We start from the raw sequence: 27,297 nt of genomic DNA, 5'->3' as shown, positions 1-27,297 counted from the left end.
ATTTTTTTCTCGAAACTGAGAAGGATTTCGAGGGTATATGTATTCACCAAAAATGATTGTAATCGATCCCTGCAACTGAAAATAATTTTTTTAGTACGATTAGAAAAATTTTTTTTTTTTACCGAAAAATTTCAGCACCTACCCGAATTTTTTTCTCGAAAGTGGGTAGGATTTCGGGGCTATGTGTATTCACCAAAAATGATTATAATTGACCCCCGCAATCGAAAATAATTTTTTCAGAATGATTTGAAATTTTTTAATAACTTTTTAACGAAGCCTGATTCAAGAAATTGATATTCTTGATTTTCGTCTTATTTTGGCCTCTAAAATCACTCATTAAAATTTTCCCCATGGGTTGCCGAACATCCTGTATAAGATTTTAGTCTCATTTTTACTTGTAGAACACACTAAGTGTGTACGAAACAATGAGGAACACCCTGTATGTTAGAATCTTTTTCACTTGTAACAGTTTCGATATCGTAATTGTTTTGAAACCTTCGATGCAAGATGGACGACGCGTCGCGGACGTTGAAAGGTGGCGAACGAAGAATGAAGAAAACAGAGAAACGTTTATAGAGCAACGTGATAAAAGTAGAAAAAAAAGGTGACGCGTGAAACGAAACGATATTTGTACATGTCTAGCTTGGCGTATATCGGGTATGCGTTGCATCGTGCGCAGGTTCCGTTAAATGCATTGTCCTCTCTGTGGCCGAAGAAAGGAAGCGCAAGCTCCGCAAATCGATTACTCGAAAGCCAGTCTCGAAGCGTCTTTTTATTCCGCGCATCCGCGGGAATCTGGTAACTTAAGTCGATGTCTCTGGTCCCCGTTCTCGAGATGATACAGCAAAAATTATATTATCACATTCACGATCAATATCCAATCGTATTAATCATCAATATGCTAATATACGTATATATTAATATATAGATATATGTATTTATGTATGTGTCTAAGGTACGCGTTACTCTTTGAAGTCCGTGTCTTCGTATGCGCTCATGTTTTCGTCCACTCGATTCAAACGTCGAACGAAACGTCAAACTTTCGTGGCTAATAAATATTACATCTTTTTTTGTAGGAATATCCCTCCTTTTTAACACTAGATTTACGGGATCCGTTAATTATTTCTTACCAATTTGTGTGGCATTTTATTCATGTAACGATACGAATACGTATCCCAATTAAACCAAAAACGCATTTTAGAGCGATCGTTAATGTAACGGGTTTTGATAAAAATATGTGCGATTCGTGTCTGTAAATTTAGCGTTAATAACGTTTCTCTGATATTTAGAGGAAAGGTTTCGAGCTATAGAAAATGCAAATATGTATATTCACCTTTTTGAAAATTAAATTCACGCAATCGCGAATCGAGCTTTTCTAAAAATTTGTTTTCGTATATTGTAATATTCGCATCCATGTAATAATATTTAAACAAAAAATATCAAATATTTATTTAACACTGAAAGTATGTAGTGTTAGCTCACTGATTACGAATTAAATCACAGAAGACGACAAAATTTCATTGTATCATTTCACTTTTGAGTTATCCATTTGGATTTGATTTACAAAAAGGGTGAATCTGTAAAGAAAATTTCTTTTTATATATTCTGGGGCTCTTTCACCCCTTCTGTCCCTTCCTCCATCGAACGAAAAACGCAATTAATGAAATTACGGTTACTCTGTCCGTTTCGCGAGCGAATTTCCAAAAGTTTGACGAGATTCGGAGGCTCCGTGATTCATTCGACGTTTGAATCGCGTCGAAGAAACCGGGTTTTCCCCCGCTATTGGGCAGCGATCGTAGTTATTGTTTCGTTTCGATTGCCCCCGATATCTCTTTACGGTCACTTCCCGGCGACTCCTGTCGTCGGTTCTCGTCCAAACTCACCGCGAAGAAATGGAAAATGTATTTGGCACGATGTCACACGCGGGACGATGTGCAAACGAGGTTTCTAATACGAAATTCTATCACAGTTTTTCACACTTTTTGCGCCGCACTGATCGTTACCGTCGTCGATGCGATCACCGATCTGTCGGCGCCCGACCTCGAGATCCTTCGAATTCAAAGCGAAACGTGTTCACGGTTCGTTGCAATATTCGTTTCTTCCGGAATAAAACAGTTCTGATCGCAACGAACGCGGCCAGACTCTGGACATATTTACTAGTCGACGTCCTCCGTCGAACGCCTTCTGGCACGCGACTAATACATTGAAAATGAAACGAGGAGGATACGGAATTCGTAATTAACGATCGACTCGGATATACGAGGAAAGTCGTTTCGCGCTGTTGTAGCCGGCGAGCAGAAAAAAAAATCGAGACGTTTCAAGGCAACGGGCCCGTGTCACACCCGAAAAGAAGAAAAAGAAGGAAAAAAAAAAAGAGAATTCGCACGACTCGCGACCGACCCTGAAGACCATCTTTCGTTTTTTCTCTTTCTTCGTCAACCTCGCATCTCGTTGGCCTTCGAAAGATCTCCAGAGGTCGACCTTGGACGGATCATTTCGTAAAAGCCGATTGCATCTTCTTCGATAAGTCCCGAACGACCATTCCGACGATCCTCTCCCATCGGCTCGTCTCCGTTCTCTCACTCGAACGTCTTCGACGAAGTCACGATCCGTCGTTCTTTTCCCGCGAACGGTTCGAAGAAGAAGATCTGTTTACGAGTCTTGACAACGAGGATCAGTCGAGGTTCAGACGTAATTAAGGAAGCTACGGTATCCTGCGCTCTAAATCTTCGTGGAGCAAACTGTTGTTGTTGGTCTCGTGCATCGACGCAGGCGACGCTTCTTCCGGTTGCTCGCCGCCGCTCAACTCTAGCTGACCCGTGCTGTCGCCGCTGCTAGAGCCGCACTCGCCGTCCACGAATCTGAAAATAAATTCACCCGTGTCATGCCGTGTGCCATTTCGTAGCGATAGGAAGTGGTTCGGGTCGAGAATCGTCGCGCGTTTTAATTCTAACAAGTCTTGGACATTGGCGGTCAGCTATTGGATTGTAAAATTTCAATATTAAGGACACTCTGTTATTTTAGAAAGTTATTCGACGCTACTCTCAAAGGTGTTCCACACATTGACTGCCTTTAAAAAAATTAATTCTTAAGATTACGTGTTGAAAAAAATAGCTATTGAATTTTAACGAGGTTTAACAATTCGAGAGGTTTGAGCACTCAGTGTTTTAAAATGTTTGAAACTTTCATTGGAAATTGTCTTTTAAGTTCATACGTGGGCTTTCATTTTTGCCAGTTTGAAAAATAAGTAATCGATTTTCTTAATACCCCCTTGATCGATGGTCAGCTATTAGATCGTAAAATTTAAACACTGAGGACACTGTTATGTTAGAAAGCTATTCGACACTACTATCAAAGGTGTTTAACACATTTACTGCTTCTAAAAAAGTTATTTCTCAAGGTTACATGTTGAAGAAAGTAAATCTAGATCTAGTCTAAGAACAAAATTTCGTTTTCGTGGATAATTCGATAGATTTGGACAGTCAATGTTTTAAAAGATTTAAAACCTTTATTGGAAATTATTTTCTAAGTTTAGTTATTTATCCTTGATTCACTTTTCGTGAGCCTTCATTTTTGTCAGTTTGAAAAATTAAAGATCGGTTTTTTAAATTTTTATAGTTCTGTATAAGATACAATGGCAAGTCTAGGTCATCGTAATTACAGTTATCGTAACGCCAAAATACACCGAAAAGATAAAAAGTTGGTATCTTCAAGCGTAATGTGTGCAACGAAAATAAATTATGTACAAGTTGCAGACCATAGATTAACCACTCGTTGAAAGAATCGATTTAGAGATATAGTTTAATCGAAAAAGAAATTGTTAAGGCACTTGTGTAGAGAGTCGTATCTTAGGATAATAGATGATGCTAGCAGAACTTATGAAATACTTGTTCCAAGCATCGTATCTTATAATTTATACCGTGTCCGCCTTACGACACAGACTTCTAAACATAATGAATCATAACGCATTTAATAACCGTGGCCTTGCGAGATTCGCAAAAAAGAGGTAAACATAGAAAAAGAAATATCAAGAGCTTATCTCGTGTTGCAATGTACCGTTCATAATATTTTCGCAAGCAAAGTGGGCTATTGGCTTCTGTTCAACGAGATAAATCGTATTATCAGGATTTATTGCAGTCACCGAAAAGGTTTGAAAATTACTAGCACTAATTTTAGATCAAGATTTCGCGGTACGTAAAAGATTCGGATCTGTTTTATTGGAGACGACGAAAGACGATTACGGCGTTAAATTTTATCGTTAAAAATTTATTTTCCAATCGATCGTTCGTTAAATCTCGACAAGTCTGTCACGTTTCTTTCGATAACGTTCAATATTTACCGACGTTGCAATTCGATTTGAAGAACCATGATGCAATTAAAAGCGACACAATGTTGCTATCTTTGCGTTATCACGCCGCGGTATCTTGTAATTTTCGTGTTAACGGTTTCCTCGCTCGACGATCGACGAATCGTATAAAATAATATGCAAGATCGATAAACTTTGCCCGAGCAGACGGAGACCGAAGCGAAATGTTAATCAAAGTTTAGTTTATATACTTTGGAAGAGCAAAAGATAATGTTAGCCACGAAGTATTCCGACCGTGGATAAAGCAAAGGTCACCGATAAATGTTGTCTTCACTTTCATACGTCGATTCAATATCGTCGAACGTTAACATTAACAAATATTAATGAATAATATTTTCTTGCGATGCACTGTGAAATACTCTTGTTTAAATCTACGTAACGATTTTACTAAAACGTGTAATTCGAACACTATACGAACGTTCTATTATATAAACATTTGCTATTGTAATCGTGTATGTAAATTTATACAAACCGTTTATTTTCTTCCGCGGAATGAAAACTGTTCACGATAATTCAGTATGAAATCGACGCGGTACGTGGAACGGTATATCGTAATGTCGTTAAGACGGAAACTCGTAGTACTGCCAATTGAACGAAAAATGTGACATAATTAAGAAACTTGAACGCGAAGAATGTGTAGCAAATTTAGGAAAAAAATGTGGCGTTGGAAAATCAACCATTACCGATATACTAACATGGAAACATGCTGTTCAAAACTACTTACAGCAAATGCAAATAGCAGATATATCGATAAGTCGAAAGACTCTAACGGTGGAAGCTAATTTGAATGTTGATGCATTCTAGTGGTTTGTGCAATACAGACACGAAGGAATAATTGGACCAATTACATGCGAATAAACGCGGGAATTTAATGAAAAATTATAGTAAGTCTAGCGTGGTAGAAATTACAATACTTTTTCGGTTAAGTTATTTTGCAAAATGTTCTATATAATAACTAATTCATTTATTTAGTATTTTAAAAATTACTTGATTTAGCTGTCAATAAAATTTAAAATTCATAGATTTCATTTGTCAATTTCTTTTAAATCGTATTCGTTTTATTTTATTTTGTTTTAAGCATTCTATACAAAGAACTAACCACTTGTTATAATTTATTTGTATCTTATTATGCGAAAATTATCTAATGGGAACACTTTTGTCTCCCAATTAGTTCACATGACAGAGGTTTTACTGTGCTGTGAAATTCGAGTTTCGTGGTAAATGATTCACCGTACGATGGGAATAGAAACGTTCACGTAACGAATTTAGTTGGTATGCATACCTTTCTTTGCTATTAGCAATCGCCATTTGCCGTTAGTTTTTCAATTAGAATCAATGTTACGGTCTTAGATATTTACAATCCGTGAAACAACGTTGGCGGTTCGCGATTGCACGTTTCGTTTTAAGCCTTGCGAAATTTCTGCTTTCGACCCGTATTTCGATACACTTCTGTTTCTTCCGATAACGATCGAATTGATTAAACGACGCGTCCGATAATATTGAAAACGAACATCTGTCCCAAGGATTTAAGATATTTAAATTCACTTTTGGGGGAAATATTCCACTTTGCGCTATTACCTATTTTAAATTAGAAACATGTACAAATGCTATGTTTTCACCAACTGCAACCTAAATTTAGGAATGAGGAGGACCTAGATAAGAATTAATTTTCGAAGAATACATGCAACTTCGATTAAGTATACTTCGTGATTGATAAAATTACACACAAAATAACTGTTTAACAATTTCATGTAATTGAATCTTTTTATCTGTGTTTGGAACAGGGAAACTTGCATCGTGATATGATATTTTAAATATCATACTATTGTATTATAAATAATATATTTTAATTTAAATACTCACCCTTTCTCGCTAACTATATTCTAAAGTTTCCTATTTAACTCAAACAGAAATGACGCTGTGGTTTCATCTTCGAATTAATATAAATTTATAGAACGAACAAAATTTTACCTTGGTCAATAAATCGTGGTGTTCTTATAGAAATTTCGTCCACCATAGTACGCTTTGTTCACCTAAGGCGAACGCTTCCACGCGATGGTTTGGTATACATATGTGGAATTGAAATGTTGCGCATACATTATCTTTATCAACAGATTATGTTTGTCGCTAAGCACCGCGAACATCAGGTAAAAATTACGCAACGCTCTCAATGTCGTTCACGTGTCGTTAATTTGTTGCAGAAACTATCGTTGGCGTTTCATTCTGCTACCAATTAAAAGAACTTTGTTATCCGACTGATTTTTCGAAACGATCCCGTTGGCACAATGGTCACAAGTGTACGCGTGGAGACCGATAAGCTACTTACGTGTATGGTTGTTCCTCGCCGCGCATTTCACATATGACGTTTGTCAGAGCCATTATGTAATTCTTGGCCAACGTGAGCGTCTCTATTTTGCTGAGTTTCCTTTCCATTTTTACGTGTGGTATCACCTCGCGCAGTTGCTGAAACGATAACGTTGTTGCTAATAATTACCAGTACTTCAGTCGTATCTAAGCGTTCGTCCGTCTCTCTAAAACTATGCTTGCAGGCTTTGCGCTGCAAATTTTCCCTCGTACAAATTACATTTACCTTTTCACAAATCGAGTTACGCTAGATATTTGTTTTCCCAAGCTGTTGCAATAAAGATAAAATTCCGATGTAAAGTCATCTTGAAATACAATATTTATTACCAATTATGTGCTTACTTTGAGTGATCCTACGAGCGATTATATTAAGAATATATAATGTTTCAGTTTTCAATCATCCACAGGCTGAATTTGATTTGCAAGAGGGTTAATTTACGGTGCAAAACTTGTATTCCTACGTCTTTGTTCTGTTATCTCCGTGTTTCTATTTCGCCTTGACTTTGCCGGAGAATCGATAACACGTAGCAACGAGCTTCCGTGCGAACTTCATAACTTCAATTTTCCTCTGTTCCATTTCCCTTCCTCCTCCCCCCCCCCCCCATCCCCCCGTTCACCTTCACCCTTAAACAAGATCTCGAGAGCTCGTCGAATCGCCCACGCTCCACGCAGATATCCGGCTCTGACGTCTACTATAGACGTTACATTTCTATTGTTATTCCGAACAGGCTACCGCGCGAAATCAGACGAACCAACTGTCTTTTACACTTGGGCGGATCTATATGTAAATTTGAACTTTAAACAAGCGAAAATACGACACGTTGCGCCCGTACGTGTACCTTGCACGAAAATAAAATTAATGAGCTCGACACGGTATTTTTGGGAATTCATTTCTAAGGAACGGACACTTTACGTTAAGTCACTATTTATGAATTATTCGACCGTATACAAACAGTCGAAGAATAGTAACAATTCGTTCGTTAGGTATTAAAGAATCTGCAAAAATCGTTGGAAATTTTTTGGTATTCTTTTATTCCCAATCGACTTATGCAGCATGTAAATAAGATTTGACAGTTTCTTTCACATTTTAATGTTTATTGTAATCATCATCGAAAGATGCATACAAGACCCGCCGATTTATTGATGAATTCTAAATTTACCACGCGACAACTCTATATATTGTTAATACAATTAAACGTAGAATTTTGGAATGGAGTCGGAACGTACGATTCGTGAAAGAAAATTTACCCATCGATTTGTATGTTAATAATGTTACGATGTTACTTCTAAATATATGATTTAAGAAATGAAACTTGCCATTCTGAGATTCGCTCAACATGCAGGCACTTTAAATAGACGGTGGAAAGCTTGTCGCAAGTTTCTGCAATTTTTGTAGCACATCGGAAACGGTGTCGTGAATTTTTCGCAATTTTCTAGAGTCGACGGAAAATTACCTCGAAAGCATCGTTCAGGGAATGCATTCTCATTCTTTCTCTCTCGTTGCTCTCAAGCCTCCTCAGGTTCCTTTCTCGCGCGGAAATTCCACTTTTTCGTCTCCTCGTCGTCGGTGGTCCTCCCCGATTCCTTCTTTTCGCTTGTTTCGGGCTTCTCTCGCTGCCACTACTGTCGCTCTCCTCACCCACCTTTTAAATCAATTTCAGAAACACTGGATTAAAATTTTCATCCCGGCGCGAACAAAATTACTTCGTCGATCGTCACAGCAACGTTTCAAAATCGAAAATAATGGACTATCGATCGTAGCGAATTCATTTTTACCACTAAACTTTTTAATATTCCTTATCGTTGTATTCTATGAACAAAATTACTTCGTCGATCGTCACAGCAACGTTTCAAAATCGAAAATAATGGACTATCGATCGTAGCGAATTCATTTTTACCACTAAACTTTTTAATATTCCTTATCGTCGTATTCTATGAACGCGAACGAAAGGGTATACTCGATTGGGAGGGTCTAGAGTGACTCTAAATCAAATCTAATTCACGGTAGTTTAGAGAAAGGAAGCACTTTAAGCCAAGTTTGGATTTTGTATCTCGACTTGGGAAGGATTATGATGCAAAAATTGGTAATCACATTTTTGGGCAATTTTTTTCTGACCTATTGCATGAAAAGATTTTTAATTTTGCGATTAGAAAAGTAGCAAACAGAACAGGATTAACTGTTTGAAGACTTTTAGCTTTCTGGCTTAGATCGCGATCAGAGCTAAAGTCCAACACAAACGCCAACAATACTTACGATTATTAAAAGCATATTTCAGCGTCATAAATCGATCATGCGGAACGGGCTAATTAAGCTTGATTTTACACTTACATTGAAATTAATTATAGATAAGATTAAGTTCGCTACGATATCTAATCCTTTTTTTAGTGACATTCTATTTTATCGCTTAACTGGACAATACAATTTTCGATTGGACTTCATTTTCTGGGAAATTGAACCTTCTTCTGTTAATCGCTAAGATCGATCGATCCTATTTCGATCAAATTTATTTATATCTACGCGATTCCTTGTTCGTGTTTCTTCTCTATAAGTTCATTTTTTCATAATCAGTATCGATTTTTTTTCATAATTAATCCCTTGTATTTATTATTCAAATTATAGCTCGTGAACGTTTTCTGCGACGCGACATTTCGATTTATTTATTTTTATTTAACGTTGCACGCTATTTCCGCGATCTAAACGAGTTATACTAATTCTAATGGTAGTGTTACGTCCATTGACAAGAGCAACGAGTCGCTGATAAGCCCGATCGATGTAATAAGAATCGTAATCTAGACCTCAGACTATCAACATATGTTGAACATATTATATATGTTTGTAAGCAGTACACAGTATTGAAAACTAACACGCATAACATCGTTGAGTGGAACCTTGAATTGCAGCGATATCAATGTTCAATACCATCATTAAAATGATATGCGAATAAGGTGATAGATTTAGAATAGAATAAACGTTGACTTTTGTTTTGGTTGTGGGAGAAGTACAAAAAGTTTTATTTACTTATCTGATAAAAGATTCTTTTTACAAAATGTAGATATTACATACATTGATATAAATTTTATACGAGAGAAACATAAAGGATTCTTTAACTTGCAAACTGTTTCTTTCAGAAACGTGATATATTTGATAAATAATTGTACACTGAATTTGCGAAGCTACACACTAATAACTAATGAATAGAATAATACAAAAGTTCAGTTAGAAACCTTGTACTGGAACGTGAAGTAATAGAATTTAAATTAACGCTTTCATTTTATTTAATTTTAAATTTCAAAAGAAGTCGAATAAAAAAATACAACGATTGCATATTTTAAATGACTGTTGATTGCAATAATAAATCTTTTGCGAAAGTTCTATAAATAGAAGAAAGGTATACAAGATAGATTAATTTGGGTAATGTTAAAATCATCTTTGATATCAAGTTTGCTATCGTCAGAGGGAACTTTATTACTCTTCAAACAGAAGATAAACTCACCTCTGCGCCAACCACATGGTGTCGACTTCGTTTTCCGGTAAGCGAGTCGACGGAAGCGTCGTCCAGGTCGATATACATCTCCTGATCGCAGTCTTGATCGCTACCTGATAACCTTTCCAGGCTTCGCATTATCCTGAGGAAAGTTATGGTGTTGGACCCCCTGTAACCGAACCCGATGCACTGTTAATTTTCTTCGAACGTCCAAGAATAACTTTGCAACGATGAATCAGTCTGAAACTACTCTCTTTAGCGACTCGCTTCGTACGGATAAATCTAATAAGATAACTTGCAATTCTATAATAGAGTTCCTCGTTAAATTCAACAAACAAGAAAGTTAACGGTTAAAAAATTATCGTTGTATCAAAACTATGTTACTTAGAAGTTAAGATCGTTAAATCAACAGCATCAATTCGCTATTTATGATGAAGATATTTTTATTTTTTGTTTCGTAATAATTCCAAGAGCGATAACGTTCGCGGAAATGCCGTTCCAAAAAGTAAACTATTGCTACACGCGAAGCTGGTTGGGCAATTCCAATCGACGGAATGACAACGAGGAAAACTAGGGAATCCTCCGGCAATTTGTAAACATCGTTAGAGTAATAGACGGTTTTCGCACGAAAGACGTGCACGCGAATTCAGATAATCGAAACGGGATATCGCGTTTTGCCTGACTTTGTTTCATTCAATGCCACGAATTCTTCGCTCGCAATTACGTCGCGTTTTATGATCGACCGATTAGGTAATTGCAAGTACATATTAACATCGACGCATGAGCGGTTATAGGTCGAGCATTCGCGATTCACCTAAATTTACTTGCTCTTTTGGAAGGAATAAAATTATTTCGTACTCGGTTTTTACGAAAATTAATTGTATATCGTATCATTCCTTTATTGTTTCTGTTTAATCTCGTGAATATTGACGATATTGTGGATTTGTAGAAGTTTGATTAACAAGTTACCATCTTTGTAAGGATATTTAGAGAAGTCTATTAGACCAATTACAAATTTTTTAAATCAAAAGTACTCTTGTCGAATTGTTTGGCTTCAAAATTGACTCTGAAATATTTAGAAGCGGTTCGAAGAGCATTGTTATAGTATGTTCAATAAGTATTAACTAATCTGTGCTATTTTATTCAAAACTCGAACTCTAAACATAGTCTTTATCGCAACAGTGCTTATCTGTGGAATAAATTAAATGTAACAATGTCGTTAAGGATTACTCTTGTTTTATTCTTGCATAATCAAGGACACAAGGTCAGAGTAGTTGTGTGTTACCTTATTTAAAATTAACTATATTTCTGCTCATATTCTATTTGCGAACATTTACAAGCGTTGTTTTCAGGTCAATTTGTGTCTATCTTTTTCTTTTTCTTTTACTCTTCGTTCCTGTGTGTATCAGTTAAAATGGCTGTTGCTGAGTCGGAGAAATTGACGAGCATTCTTCGGGTTTTAATATCACTTGCTTCTTCAAGAGAAAAAGTAATGAGGAAAATATGGAGAGAAAGCCTGTCGGTCTTCGCCGACCAATGCTTTCTTCTGGTTTATCCAGTTCGATTTTCCCATTAGGGAAACTGACTCGTAATAATTCAACGTTTCTCTCGTCTTTGTTGAGCAATTAACAATCCGTCAGGTGAGTCAATTTTGACCCGTATCTATACCGTCGAACGATTCATAAAAAATAGAATTTCCTAACACTCATTCTCTTACGTGTAACAAGCTTCTAGCATCTTAAAAATTTTATGAAATATCGCAAATTTTACAAATTATCACGTAACGAAATTTATATAATGATAATTTTAATGAGAGATTCTAGAGGCTAAAATAAGACGAAAATCAAGAATACCAATTTGTCGATTGAAGCTTTGTTAAGAAGTTATTAACAAAATTAGTAATAAAATTTATTTACCTACACGAATTTTTTTCTCGACAATGAGTAGGATTTCGGGGACATGTCTATTGACCAAAATTGATTGTAATTGATCTCTGCAGCCAAAAATAATTTTTTCAGAACGATTCGAAATTTTTTTTTTTCATCGAAAAATTTAGGCACCTACCCCCTGTCGATTTTTCTTAAAAATTCGTTTTTCATTTTTAATAAATTTGATTGACACCGTACAGAAAAGTTGTTTAATACTTTTTTATAGGTATCCATGAACTCTAGTTCTTCCCAAAATTTCATTGAAGTATATTCATTTTTGTAAGAGTTATGGCTGTTTGAAAATTGGGCCATTTTTGGGGGGTTTTTTTCATTTTGCGGGGTCAAGGATCAACTTTTCGAATATTTTTGCGATTTGTACATGTTCTTCATCAAAATACGCGTATTTTGCTTTTTGAAACATTAAAATCGTCCAATCCGTTCAGAAGTTATGACGTTTTAAAGATTCGCATGAAAATTCGGGCAGACATGTCTGGCCAGAAATTATATTTTCGGTAATGAATTTTTTTCTCGAAACTGTGTAGGATTTCGGAGGTATGACTATTGACCAAAAATGATTATAATTGATCCTTGCAATCAAAAATATTTTTTCTAGAACGATTTGAAATTTTTTTTTTTCGCCATAAAATTTTTTGGTCGATATGGAATTTTAAACCTAAATAACTTTTTAACGAAGTCTCAATCAACAAATTAATTGAGGCTCTATAATCTCCCATTCAAATTTTTCCCAGAGGTGGCCGAACATACTGTATATTATAATAATTAAAAACTTTTTTCTTTTAAGCTAACAGAAAATTAAAATCGATGAGAATATTAGTTACTCGTAATTGCCGATCCTGCATTGCAATTAACAGGCCAATTCTTACATATAAAGTTTTCAAAGTAAATGTTTCTGTCGTGGGACGAATCATTACAATGGCGCGAAATTAATTGTATATTTTAGAGCGTTATCGATTACCGTAATTGTTTGTAATACAGTGGCTCGTTTGCAATGGTAGGATACAATACAAATTAGCACAAGCCGTTTATTATTTCCATATAATATGGTGTAAGACATAATTGCTGAGTCTTCATACATTGCCAAGCGGATTCCCGCGAGATGGAATATGTACTTTTCTTCGGTTGAAATATTCTTGGCAAGAAAAACAGTTCTTCATCGATCGTTCTGCAATTTTATTCCACTAATATTTCGTTACTTCATTCACGTAAAATAGAAATTTCAATTTTACTTCACGAAGAAAGTGAAATTAATTTCAAGCTTTCTTTTTCTTTCTGATCTGGTCAATTAAAAATAACAAACTTTAATATCGCTTGAGAATTGGAAATTTCGCTGACTAGGGACGCAAAGGATTAAAATATCCTCTCGATTAAAAGATCCCGAGGCGTCTATGGTATTCCCCGATATTGTATCATTAATCTTCGTCGTGTCTGTTAATACATCCTCGTCGAACGTTGTCAGGACAATGGGCACGAAGCAAAACAAATTCCGCCAATTCGTTGGACAGATCAGCGAAAGCGTTGCAAAGGAAAAAATCCATGACGATTAATTTTTGCGCCGTCATCGACCTCGGACCAAGCGATTCCGTCAACGACGTTCGCAGAAGCGTCGTTAGACGCGGTCTTCGCGCATAATGGCGCCTAATGCGAATATATTCCACGACTTTATTAATGACGAAGGTGTGTAGTGTCACGTGTGACTGTTGTATGTTACGTTACGGAGTTATCTAAGTCGCGCAGCATGTCAAGTCCTTCGAGTCGGACGTGTGTCTATTCATTAGCGATATAATGCGGTAGATTATGTTATTATCCACACACGTGTAATCAGCCAGCCCGTGTACGTGTGGCCATTGTCAGCGCGAAGGAAGGAAAAAAGAATGGCAGTCGACCGACAGGAAATTTGACATCGCTGCATATGACAGCCAGTCGAATCAGGAAACTTAGATAAAACGAACATTCTACGAGAGAATTTCGAAAACTATAACGAAATTTGGGAGACAACGATCCGAATGCATACTGCAACGTTTGTGAAAAGAATTAGAATTACATAACGTCCCACAAAATCCCAAAATTTGTGAAACTAAGAGGAAAGAATTAAGAAACAGTTTTGATATCCAAAGAATCGTAGAAATGGAATATTATTGAAGCATGGCAGCTTAAATATTACAATCAAGGTTTGTCCACTCGTATTAGGACTGTAATACCAATGAAAGGTGGGCCAATTTCATACAGAAACATTGAATTTTACGATTAATGGTGACTTCGATCAATATTAAGTGTATCGTTTAAATACTTTTGTAATACTCCTGATAAAAACATAGAAGTATGTTTTTTTCACGTATAATAACAATCTGTCACTCTTCAAATAATTCTAAAAACGTGCAACAAGTAAAAAATAAGTCAGATATATATGTCCCCTTTGAAACTTTTGTATTTAACATTTTTGCCAGAAATTTGTTGTTTTGCTTATATATCGTTTAATTATTTTTTAATTTTAAAGTTACAAATTCAAGCATTTGAATATTTTCGTGTACAAGCGAGCCCCTTACATTGCCTTGTTTTAAGAGAGACTAGATACATGCTACTATAGCAAACATAACGTTGTTTTATGTAGCATAACGTGCTTCGAAATTTATCGTGCATCGATGATTTTATTGTCTTTTATGCATATAAAGTTGCGTGATTCGCAAGTGGTAGAACGTTGTGTAATCCAACGTAGAATAGTAACCAAGGCTGGGTAAAATACTGTTTTAATTGGTAAATAATACATAAATATTTTATTTTAAACCGTACATGTATTTTCGAAAGTAAAATATTTGATTTCTTGGAAACATTCTTTACGACAGCATTTTATTTAAAGGTCACTGAAAATATTTGTGTCACACGAGACTCGACTCGATGACTTACAAAGTTTATTTCCAAAATGAATTTTCACTGATGGGTAATTTTTCCTTCTTGGTGAAATTGTACAATAAATCATTCTATAAAAAGAACAATGACTGAACGCAATCAAACGATGCGTGTAATTGGAATTTCTACTTGCAATAAATTTTAATTACTCTGTGTAAACGCATAAACTGCGATAACACCGCACATTTTTGTTTGCTTGATTTTTTTCTGCATGCACAGGGTGTCTCAATAACTCTGTTAAAAAAACAATATCTTTATAATGTGGAAGGGCGATTGTATTTGTTTCGATCTCATCTATTTCGATGACAAAAATACACAGTGCTATTTATAAAGATATCAATTACCTAAAATTTGAAGAAAAAAAAACAATTAGATCCGTTTCTCACATATTGCCAAAATTGCATTCTATAACGATTACAATATATCCATGTTTTTCTTACTTGACTCGAGAAATATATTTTACTTACACGACGATTTTGTATTTACAATTTACAGATGCCACAGTATTATCTGTGCGTTAAAACATTAAATTCTGACGCGCGATAAACAGTGACTTTGACCGTGTTGTTTCTTACTCTTTTCCTATTAATGGAAATTTTTCACCTCGCTCGTTTGTCGTTTATTTTCTCAATTGCTTGGCTTTCAATGTCGTTCTTTATCTACCTACATGTATAAATATATAAAGATGGTAAAGCAGTAAATATTTACAAATGATTGTAAATAAAAGATTTGTCAGGATGTTCCTTCGAACTATCTATAGTAATTGGAAACGATTGTTTATTGATATTGTTGAGAATTTCAAATAATTCGAGAATGTAGAAATTCTGAATAGGAATAGGAATATTAAGGAATTCTTATGCAACGTTTTAATATTTCTCGAAATTTTTAATTTAGCATATTATGATTCTGATACACACAGATTTACGCGCAAGAATTTGTATAATTTCTTTTTAGCATTTTATTAGCACTCCATAAGGAATTTTCGAAAGAAAACAAAAACGTAAATACTCAAGGAAGGCCGGGAATCATTGATTATCATCGCTAATGTTTTCATTTCTACGTATATAGTTAACTGTAATTTCATTCTTTCTTTTAATATCGAATATTTTTCTCTTGAAGGACTGCAAACGCGACAGAAAAATATTTTGCTGTTATTCAGAGATGGAATTCGCTCGATCGGAGAGGAATTTCGTAATATAGATTTCTTTTTAGTATACTTTTACTTTAAATCGCTACAATCATTCATCGCTTCGCTTTGTTCCTGTAACAACTTAGACGAAAACATATACGCCTTCCGTAATAAATTAAAGGAGATTATTGTAGAAAAATTCAACAGCAGCTTGTTAATGACTTTTTCAATAAACGAATTATTTTCAGCTTCGATTGGTATCACTAAAGATAACAGCGCGCTGATAAAGAAGCGACATTTCCAACGCGTACACACGTAACAGCGAGCCCAAAAATCCCACATTCGTTTGCTTCGAAATTATCCTTCGTTCGAAAACACTAAATAGCGTCTCTCTTTCCTTGTTTATTACGCGAAACGCATGGAAACAATTTAAAAAAACAATAGAAACGAATCAATGTTTTTCTTTCTTTCAACGAACTTTCGTTTCTATTTACGCAATCTATTAAGAACTAAATATTTGAAAAACGAATTTTGTGTGAGAGGTGTATCAAACAATCAAGTAAAATCAATAAAAGTTAATGGAGTCGTTAAATAATGTTTAATATCGAAATTTTATTGTCTACTTATTTTCAATTGTTAAACATAAATAGATTCACAATTTTTGAATAGAACTCTATTAAGAGAAAAGTTTCATGAATAATTATTATCTTCAGTTTTAAATAGTAGGCATTAGAAAGTATTGTGATTCGTTTCTGTTAATTTTCTTATGAAATTTTGGTCGCCAATAAATATTGTGTTATGTTAACGGATATTAATGGTCGAGTAAGGCGCGAAAAAATTTCTTTGGTATCGCAGTGACCGTGTCATTCTTATAGTATCTAATAAAATTCACTGCGAGCAAATCGTTCGTGAAAGCGGACAATCGTACAACGACATGAATTTCAAGTTTCCGTAAAGTTAACGCAAGCTTCCTTTCTCGTTACGATTCGGCAAATAGTTTTATGGAACCAGAACGAAAACGATATTATCAGGTTATGTGGTTTCCTGGCTTTCAGCCAGACGTTGTCGTTATAACACGAGGCTCGAAAGTAGTCTAAACTCACAAAGTATAGTTTTCTGTGCACTTTACAACGTTGCAAGTCGAAATTAATTATCATTAACAGTCGGATCACTAAGCTGGGTCATTTCTGACCCACGCTTACGAGCTTATTCGATATTAGAGAATGAGTTTCAGCAAGCTTCTGTCTTTTTAATAATGTAAACGATCTCTGAATTATTTGCTTTTTTTCTTTGCACGAATCCTTAACGATTTGCTCGCGTGCAATGGCGGAGAACCGATAATGTGAGCGAAGACGCGTCTGTTGTCGAGCTAGAAACGTTAGAATCAAGGAAAACGACAGGAGAAAGTCGGTTCGCGTAACCAATAAACTGTACGAAGCTGTTAATATCATGAATGAACTAACTCCATTAAGTTTGATTTATGGTTATTATGTTTCCGATAGAGAGATGGGAAAGCACTTGAATATATTTCGGTAACTTCACCGATCGGTGTAGAAATTTCTGCGAAGCTGTCTTAACGAGGCATTGAACTCTCTGAGGCAAGAATTATTACTTTTTAAAACAGTACAGAACAATTGAGGTTAGAAAAAAACCTTATTACTCGAGTTCCACGATATGAAACGAAACATTCAATAAAATTTAGTATCTTACATTATTTTACACAAAAATAAAATGAAATGTCGTTGATAGAATTATAAAAATAATTATACGAATCTAAATTCATTAAAATAGACTTTGCTTTACAAAAATAGGAACAAGCTATAATAAGTCAAAGTTTACGTTTAGTTTCCGGCAATAGTCTGTTGAAATTGTAGATAAAATGGCCCTGTTTTAGGTATCACAAAATGTCCACTTTGAATTTGTGTTTTAAACAAACTAGAGCCAATATTTTCATTTTCATTTTTGTAATGTGAGTTAAGTTCATAATAGGAACTAGAATTGTTTGGTTGGACGAAGAATGCTCGTTTTTTGTTGACCAAAGTAATTGTGAAATAAATATTTGAGTAAATAATAAAGGAGAATATGCATTATCGCGAACGTCTTGTTGGATATTTTGTACAATAGATCACTGCATCGGTATCTGTATGCAAATTCCGTAGAGTAATCTGGGCCAAAAGTCGTTTCCTGTGTTCGTTTTAATGGGTTAGCCGTGTTCCCGCATCGGCAGTGCACATAAACCTCACCGTGCTACACTTCGAAAACCTATTTGACCCACTATTTTTCTTACGCGTTACCTAGTTGCTTTCGATGATACAAATAACCAAGTTTCCGCGATAACGATAACAATTCTACATAAAAACGATAATGTCGTTCCGAACGAGAAGTATTTCCTTTTGTTTGTATTCGCGATAGTCGTAACGAGACACGAGAACAATAGCGTTCTTTTTATAATTATTACAAAATTGCAGCGCCCGAACGTGTAAATAAATGTTACGAGCGATGAATATTCGCGTAATATAGGGAGTGGTTCCATTTTAATGGTTTAACTCTCTTCGTAAAATGTAAACATAGTTTGCGTAATCTTATTGCTGTTTCAGTAATTGTATTTCTACGATTCTAACAAATGTCTATAGCGTTGTTACTAGAAACGACACGAGCGCGAAAACGCTTGGAAAATGCAAATGAAAATACAGATGCAATTTTTCGAAACGACCTTATTATCTTATTTAATCATTTTACGTTACTAGTTTACTGGAAATTTTGTAATGTACGTGTAAAATCAATTTTTGATGATAAACTTGTTCAAAATCGAAGGTTTCGCAGAAAATATTACGGGAAGGTTGGAACAAAATTAATGAAAAAATAGTGAAAAAACAATTGGCCACAGAATTTTGCAACATATTTTATCCATTAAATAAAATATGAATTACATTTTATATTGCAGTTTGTAATTTCCTTTATATTGTAGTGAATAAATAAGTGTTAGTTTCATTTTGTAATCTATGAGTATTTGTAATCGTTGAGTATGATTGTGCTTGCTTTAAATAAATAGTAATACAATATTCAATTTGTTTGTCGTTTATGGAGCAAGATATTTATATCGGAAGTCGAATTTCACGTAGGAAATCGGAAAGGACCGGGCGTTGAACAACACGACGTTTCGCTAAATATCTGTGTTTCGCGTTAAAAATAATTTGAAACGTTACAACGTGGATTGTATGTTCTTTCTCTGACGTTTTAACGTCCGTTATAAATTCCTACGGTCGCCTAACCGAGTCGGAGAAAGTTGAGCGAGTTACGAGGCACGACGACTACGCAGCGCAAAAGATTTTTCGAAACGACGAAAAACAGTTAAGATTGCCGTACAGGTCTCGCATATTTAAATATTTTCAGTAGTGATCCAAATATTCAGGACCATAACATCAATTCTTTAGCAAGTATAGAAATTTAAAGAAAATTACAAATATTTGGAATCACAGAAGTTTCGATAGAAGAGCAAAATTTTGATTTATGGATGAACTTATAAAAACATACCAGAAAAGACTCTTTCGGCGGAAGAAGACGTAGTAAGAATATTTTATAATTCTCTTATTAGAAAGTTCTATTTTATTAGGAATAGTAATGCAATAGAATTTATTTTATTCGTTGAAAAATAAGAAAATTTAGTCATTAACGAATCAACGAGCGATAGAAATGTACTTTTTAAATTGTTTGATGGTTTCGATCTTAATTACAAGTATTGTCACGCTTAATTTTAATAAGAACCACGGTAAATTCGGTCCTGGCAACGCTTTACGATACGGTTAATGAATGATCGAACGGCAGCTGATAGTAATTACCAGTCGGATGATAACCTTCGACTGAACGACTTATCAGCAACTCACGTAATCTACAGCACAGATACAGTAATCACAGTTTTATATTTCATTATGACACTGTGGCGAATACAGGAGTCGCAAATGATTCTGACACTGTTCCGATCGCGAAAGTGAAACCGATCGACTAGCGAATCAACTATCGCGTCATCCCATAAGTAATGTCGTTTCTTGCCTCGTTTTCATCGAATGGGACACTCTGTGTGTGTGGCCTACACATACAGTGGCGTACACGCTGCAAAAGTGTCGATCGTAACATTAGAAATACTAGTTCAAACCCTGTGAGTTTTTAAACACATTCATTGCTAAGCAAAGATCAAACGAAACTGTTAAAATTTTTAATTGGTTCTGATACAACAGTAATTTTCTCACTGCCAACTTTTCTGTGCTAAGAAACTTTTATTCCACTAATTTTTGCACAAACAGGGGACTTTTATTTTTTTAGAAATGGTAAGGGTCGCATATATTTATAATAATAATAATATTAGAACCAATTTCAGTGAATACCAAGATGAAATTGAGATTTCTAATATGTAAATAATAGCTTGACATGACAAAAAAGTGAACTGGTTAAAAAGCAAAACGTAGTTTCTTATCGAAAGGTTTAAACTATAAAAATATGTAAACTAGGTTTGGATGAAGAGTTGCTGATACAAAAATAATTTTCTACAAGGTCAAAATTTTGTTTTCGGAAAATCGAAGAATACAGAATCTAAAATCTGTCGTAAATATTAGATGTAAATTATTATACGGCGGTTGTATTAATTATTTATGGCTGAAATCAAATTTTGAAGGTTCGAAAAGCCAGCAGAAGATAAGTTAACTCCACGAGTTAATGTCTCGTAAATATAAAGCGGCGATTACTTCAAAGGGAATAGCGATAAAGTATCGAAGCCTAACAATAGTTTGCAATATACTTCAATTTTTTAAATCATTTTATTCCCTTTAAATTGTGAACGAGAACAAAATCAAACTAAAAATCAATCGACGGATAAAAATCTGAATAGTATTGCGTAACTTGTTAGAACTTGGTCGAAGTCAAACATTAAACAGTTTATCCACAAGAACAAGAAAATATTATTTTATATTTTGAAAAGTTCGAACCTAACTATACCAGAAAAATGGATTGAATTCTATCAGTAGTCTTCAATATCGATTTTTACATTCAGACAAAGAAGTTTATATAATCTTATCTGTATTAAACTGTTTATCGATTAAAGTTAGAAACGTTTCGAAAATATCACAATATTTATCAAACTCTTTTATACAAGGACATTAAATTAAATTATTATGTACTATTGTGATTTTTTAATAGATAGATCGGGAAAAGAATTTTAAATTTATTGTTTATGAAAATAAATTGAATTCATATAATTTATTCATAACAGGCTATTTAGTTTAAAAGATTATGTCGGTTGTCTAAAAACGAGTAGTCTCGTTATCGAAACTAGCTGTAGCACACTTTTTCCAAAATTGGACACTGCTTTGAACAAAAAGAAAGTGATTCATTATGTCGACGCACTGCAGACTTTGTTACGATTCTCGGTGCATTAGTCATTTGTCTCTTTCCGCATTGCACAGTAGGAAACAAGAAGTAAACAAAACCAATTTTGAAGGATCAATGTAGACCGCAAAAAGTGCATTCAAAAATATTGATGTATAAAAACTCTATGTTTATATAAAAATTTAATGAATTACAAACTTTAAAGAGCAAGTTTGCTTGTTCAAACTTATGCATAGTATTCCACATAAATATTTATAAGCGTTAATATTAAATTCGAGCATAATTCTGACAGGACAAATTTATTCCCAAAACATGATATCTCTCCTTTCAAAGGAAACAAGGTTGCAATTTTTTGTTGGCTACATTATTCAAATTAAATTAATCTAACAACTAAATTTCTTTGTACCGGTAATATTTATGCCAATTTTCATAACGGTACGATGGTTTGTGAAATAATGAAACGCTGATCGTTCGCGCGAAGAAAAGGAAAACCCTGACGCACGCTCTTTTTTCTGACGTCGATTGCTGTGTAAAAATGCGCGTTGCTGTTCGAACAGTTAGGTGAATGCACGCGTGGGCATCGAAAGTGCGACAGAGCGAAGACAAAACAGGTGTTTACCTTAGAAGTTGGCGGTCCTGGGTGAGGTTACGCACGATTATCTTCGACCTTCCATCGAAGAGATCGTTGTATTACGCGTACACGCTCGAGAGATCGACGATCCTTCGTCAGAAATCGATCCTCCCTCGATCTTCGAACGCTCGCTATACTCCTGTTATCTTTGCGCAAGTAAATAACACTTTCCCAGTCGACACTGTTCGGTTTTTCCGGTTTTGTTTCACGAAAATTCTGCGTTTGTTTTTATCGACAGTTTCACCACACTTTCCTTCTCGGTTCGATCGACACAATCACTGCGATCTATAAGGTTTCTATCCCGTTGCTCTCAGTCAGAGCCGATCGATAACTGGTGCCCCGTGTTTCTCTTCCGAACTCCTTGCTGGATCTCTGGCATCCGATGAAATTACCTTGGACTCCCGGGTGGAGGAAGGAGGGCACTATCTGTACAACACGTGGAAATTATTCGCGGTTGACGAGGAGAAAGTCGTGGACCATCTACGTCGTTGGACACCGCGAGGAAAAGCTTCTGCAGCGCGCGAACGAAACGACAGAAAATCAGAGATTTCTTTTTCCGCGAACGAAACGTGCCTTCCTGGCGCGTAATCTGTCCAGCAGAGTTGGCCAAATTTTATTCTCGAATAACGAATAAAAATTGTAGCGAATTTCACGGATCCCTGTGCAATCTTTCGGGGAAACAATTTTTCTAAATATTGGTTAAACTAATATCCCAAATCGTTGCTGAAAATTTAATCGCTGGTTCTAAAGTTAATAATAGTTTGTCATTGGCTAGGTCTGCATCTTGGATAAAATTTAGTTTTAATCGGAAGAGGAGCTAACATAATTTCGGAAATAAGAAATTGTTTTAATTAAAACAGAGAAAAAATGTTACGTACATTTTGTCGCCAAGATACTTCATTTTAAATAACTTTCGAGACAAAAGTTACTTAATAATCGATGGACGAGAAATTGCAATAGTAAAAGTTAGCAGAGGATTTGCTATTGAAAGAAAAAATCAATGAAAATGTGTATTTTTTTGGACGTCAATCGATTTTTGTATTTTTTTTTAACGTGAAGCGTTGGGGGTTCGATTTTGGAAATTAATTGCTACAGAAGTTTATGATTTTTGTTCCGAATTCTCACAGAAACGACACATTGTGCGTCGTATGGCCGGTTTTGCGCCGTTCCCTCGTTCGTGGACGTTCAGGAATGCGCGTTCGAAGCGAGCGAACGGGATCTATTTTTCTTTTGTTTGAAAACTTTCGGCGGTAACGATCGTGGAAGATATTTTTGCGCTTCGAATAAAAGTTTACGACACTGGTACTCGCATTTAACCCCTTCGCGCTCGTTACATTATTTTCAATAACCGAGGAGCACAGTTGGATAAATTTTACTCGCGAATAACGAATACAAATTTTTTTTTTCATCGAGTAACTTCCATTTACATTTAGTTTATAAAATCCCTCGTAAATAAAAATACATTAACACGTTGATTCGCTCACGTTATTCAAATACTAGATCTACATGGTTTTGTAATTAAGAAAAAATATCGTAAATATCGGAGAAAGTATTTTCATACATTTCTTCGATCACAAACTATTTCTGAAGTATGAGTCATTCAATATTAAATATTTGTGATAAATCATTAAAATGTTCGGACACGAAGGGGTTAAAGACTCGTCAGCAACGGTTGTTCGATAACGTTTTAGTATACTTTCGCGTACACGATGAATCGCAAACATGCGAACGCATTCTAGATGCGACAGTTTACACGAATGAATACCTTTTAGCGCGCATGCATATTACGAGGAAAGCAAAAAAGCGTGTACTATGTCGGGCGTTAATTCGAGCTCATGAATGGGAGAACAATGAGATTTTCCGCGGCATCGCTGTCCCGTTTCCTTTTTTATTATTCCAGTATCTGAAAAATTATCGTGCAACTGGAGGTTTCGATATTTTTAGTCGTCGGTTGCGTAACGATTTCGAATGCTCGGCAGGTCCGCAATGATAAAACGCGATCGTCGAATACTATTCGGACGCCAGTGGCGCGAATAATATCGAAACACCGATAAACTCGCTCCCGATTAATTTCTGTTTACCGTTTCGTTTATATTTAGATTTACGAGAAATAATCCAACGGCCTCCCGAGCAAAATGACGGCACTTTTATTCAAATTTATGCGCGCGTTCGGCGAATTAAAATTTGACATTTCGTTCGATCATCGAAGCTTGAGACTCGACTTTCGATCGTTTCGACTCACGTGCCTAGGAAATGGTTGTTCCGGGAGGACGCGTGGTTTTCGAGGAAATGTCGAGCAACGCGTTTATTTGCCGTTTAACTTTCGTAAAATATATTTTATTTTCAAACGTCGAACGTTTGGTTTGGCGAGAGTCTTCGACTCGCGTTGTGTAGAGTTTAGAAACAAATAGGAAGAAACGCGTTACACAGTTCCATTTGTCTACAGAAAATTTAATTTTTGTATTCTGTAACACGACGCACGACTCTTTAGCTATTTACAGATAAAAGTGTATGGCTGTCGAGTGACAATAATAAAAAGTTTGAGAACAATTTGTTTTCATAGCGAAATCATGATCACCTCTTTTATTATTTGGTAGGAGATATCAAGGCGAATTAAAAATACTGGGTTTTTAATAATGGAAATGGGAATATTTTTTCGTTTCTAGACCTACGTTTACATTCAATAAAATAAAACGTTCCCATTTCTAGAATCGTAAATTTACTTAGTAAAAAGTTAGTCTAATATGCATTTCGAATTCTTGATATTCCTTACAATATAACGAGGAAAAAAATATATCGTTCCGTTTGAAAAACTCAAAGTGACGTATACTTCGCTACGAAAACAGACTGTTTTCGAAATTTTTATCATTGTCATACATCGTCTGCCGTACACTCGATAGCAATAAATTTTTGTCGGATGACAATGAATGGTTAAAAAACTACGCCATGGTTACACTTTCTACAAAAAGGTATACGTATCCCGTGAATGAATAAAACTATTAAAAGTGAAGATTCAATACTTAGGGAGAAAATTAGTTTTACAGAGACTGTCTTTGTCGCAGATTAGTAGCACTACGAACGAAAGAAGACGAAATTTCCAATTTAAATACAGTTTCCCCAAACATTCGTGCGTGTCTTGGGGGGAAAAACCGTATTCCGTAAACCGTATCGACTGTTAGGCGCGTTGCAATTCGGGAATTCCTGTTTCTCGTGCGCGGAATGCAACAAGTCGTGTCAGCGAGAAACGAAGCACGAGGAAAAGAAGAATTCCAGCACGCGACGGAAACGCGAGGCGGATCGTCTCGTTTCCATTTCCCATTTCCATCGCGATCGTCTCGAAGTCCTCGCCGAGTGTTACGAGGTCACATCCGCGTACGAGTGACCGTATTCTTTCGGACGCGTTTCTTGCGCGCATCGAAGCGTTCCTTCTCCCGTGGCTTCCGATTCGAAAGTCAAAACAAACGAAAAGCAAACTCTCGGCTAACCAGGAACGATTACCATCGGAGGAGGTTCTCGTCTTCATTCATCGAACGTCCTCCGATGCCTCCGGTTCGCGACGAATCAAAAGAAATCAAACAAGCACGAAGCTAGAATTGCCACCCACACACTGACAACGAACTGTTACGCCGACACAATTGGAAGATTGAAACGTCAACACCCAAAAAACTCGTTAGAATGATGTGTCGCGTGTACGTCATCGTGTTATTTGCCTCGGGTTCATTCCGACCCACGCAAACCGTTTCAGAGTTACGCTGGTTTTGTAATAATAATAGCAAGCGAGCTTTTAAAATTAACGGACAATAGTAAATAAAAAGTAAAATGTCGTTGATCGTCGCATAAATATTTTTAAACGAACGCAAACGACGAAGGGAATTTAAAAAGAGTAACGTTCGCGAAGATCCACGAAAAGGGAAAGAGACACCGTTCGGGACCGTTACCTACGAGGAATCGAGCGAGACCGACACCAAGCTTCGATTCTGACGAAGGCTGACACGTATCCAATCAATCGTGCACAATGAACCCACGGCGTCCACATTCCCGGCGCTGTCGTTTCGATCCGACGCGATCCTGCGTCTGCTTTTCACCAGCGACGCGCGTGCATGTACCGTTAATCGTGCCCGATTCGATTTCGTCGAATTTCACGGGGTTCCGTGGCCCCTGGCCACCAGAATCACCGGGTGGGAAGGGAGATATCCGATAAACAGGATGTCGCGTAAGGGTGGAATGTTTGGGGTCGTTTGGTGGAAGACACTTCACTCAACTACTCGTCTCGATGCGGGCCGCGTGGAAAGGCGACGGTCGCGTTAATACCGGCTCGACAAATCGGGTTCGTTTGTGGGGAAACACTTGGCACAAGTAGTCTCGGCTGACCGAGCGCCCGATCCGGACTGACTATAACTGTAAACGATCACTTGTCGGTGCCAAGCTTTCCCCCACCACGCAGTCGCGAAACGGATCGCCCCCCACCACGGTGTGTCGCGCCGCGAGGCGTCTCGACGCGCGAGCTCCCGCGGCAAACCAGTTCTCTACGATGCGCTCCGCCACTTCTACCTTCGTCGGCTTCGCTTCCGAAGCGTTTTCCACCTGCTGCCGCGATCCACGCACGCCGCACTCTGTGACTCCAAACATCCGTTTCACCGCAAAAATTTCGTAACTTTTATCATATCCCGTCACATGTATTTTGATTTCTTCTTTTGTACCTCTGAATATTCAAAGATTGGAAATTTCACTATTATTCATTGCAATTTAATTTTGTTTTATAGGGAATACCCTTGCAAAAGTTATTTCACTCGAATGGAACTTGGAAAATTCTTGAATTAAATCTACTGCAAATTTTTAAAACGTCTGTCGAATAAGTACAGTGCGGTAGACAACTATAGCATTCTTTCAGTAGAAATGTAAAAGAATAAATTGTGCGAGTTTAAATGGTACGATTAAGAAGGAACTATAAAAAGGTTGTAATGTTACATATACGGTGGAGGTACCTAAGTGGAATTTACATTTTAATTTCTCTCTAAGTAAAAATAAATTATTACTTATTTCCATTACAAAAAATGTTTCAATCGATAGCAGCTCTCGTTCGTAGAATT

At 36.1% G+C, this 27,297-nt stretch overlaps 1 protein-coding gene across 3 annotated transcripts; it reads right to left on the bottom strand.

Annotated features, from left to right (window-relative positions):
• Nucleotides 1-138: 138 nt before the first annotated feature.
• On the bottom strand, nucleotides 139-26,683 carry LOC143343027 (uncharacterized). 3 transcript variants are annotated; one of them, XM_076767502.1, is made up of 6 exons: nucleotides 26,146-26,683; nucleotides 22,196-22,633; nucleotides 10,225-10,384; nucleotides 8,185-8,373; nucleotides 6,693-6,829; nucleotides 139-2,861 (listed from the first exon to the last, which is right to left on the bottom strand). In XM_076767502.1, exons 3-6 carry the CDS (start codon nucleotides 10,351-10,353, stop codon nucleotides 2,705-2,707), a joined length of 612 nt encoding a protein of 203 aa, XP_076623617.1. In that variant the 5' UTR covers nucleotides 10,354-10,384; nucleotides 22,196-22,633; nucleotides 26,146-26,683; the 3' UTR covers nucleotides 139-2,704. The 3 variants fall into 3 exon arrangements, with proteins under 3 accessions (XP_076623617.1, XP_076623618.1, XP_076623616.1); XM_076767503.1 differs by having other exon boundaries at nucleotides 26,150-26,683; XM_076767501.1 differs by having other exon boundaries at nucleotides 26,314-26,683.
• Nucleotides 26,684-27,297: the final 614 nt, after the last annotated feature.

This window comes from Colletes latitarsis, chromosome 6, assembly GCF_051014445.1.
Source record: "Colletes latitarsis isolate SP2378_abdomen chromosome 6, iyColLati1, whole genome shotgun sequence".
Taxonomy (NCBI): Eukaryota; Metazoa; Arthropoda; class Insecta; order Hymenoptera; family Colletidae; genus Colletes; species Colletes latitarsis.
Note: the sequence above shows the minus strand (reverse complement) of the source record. Positions and strands in the feature narration are given on the sequence as shown.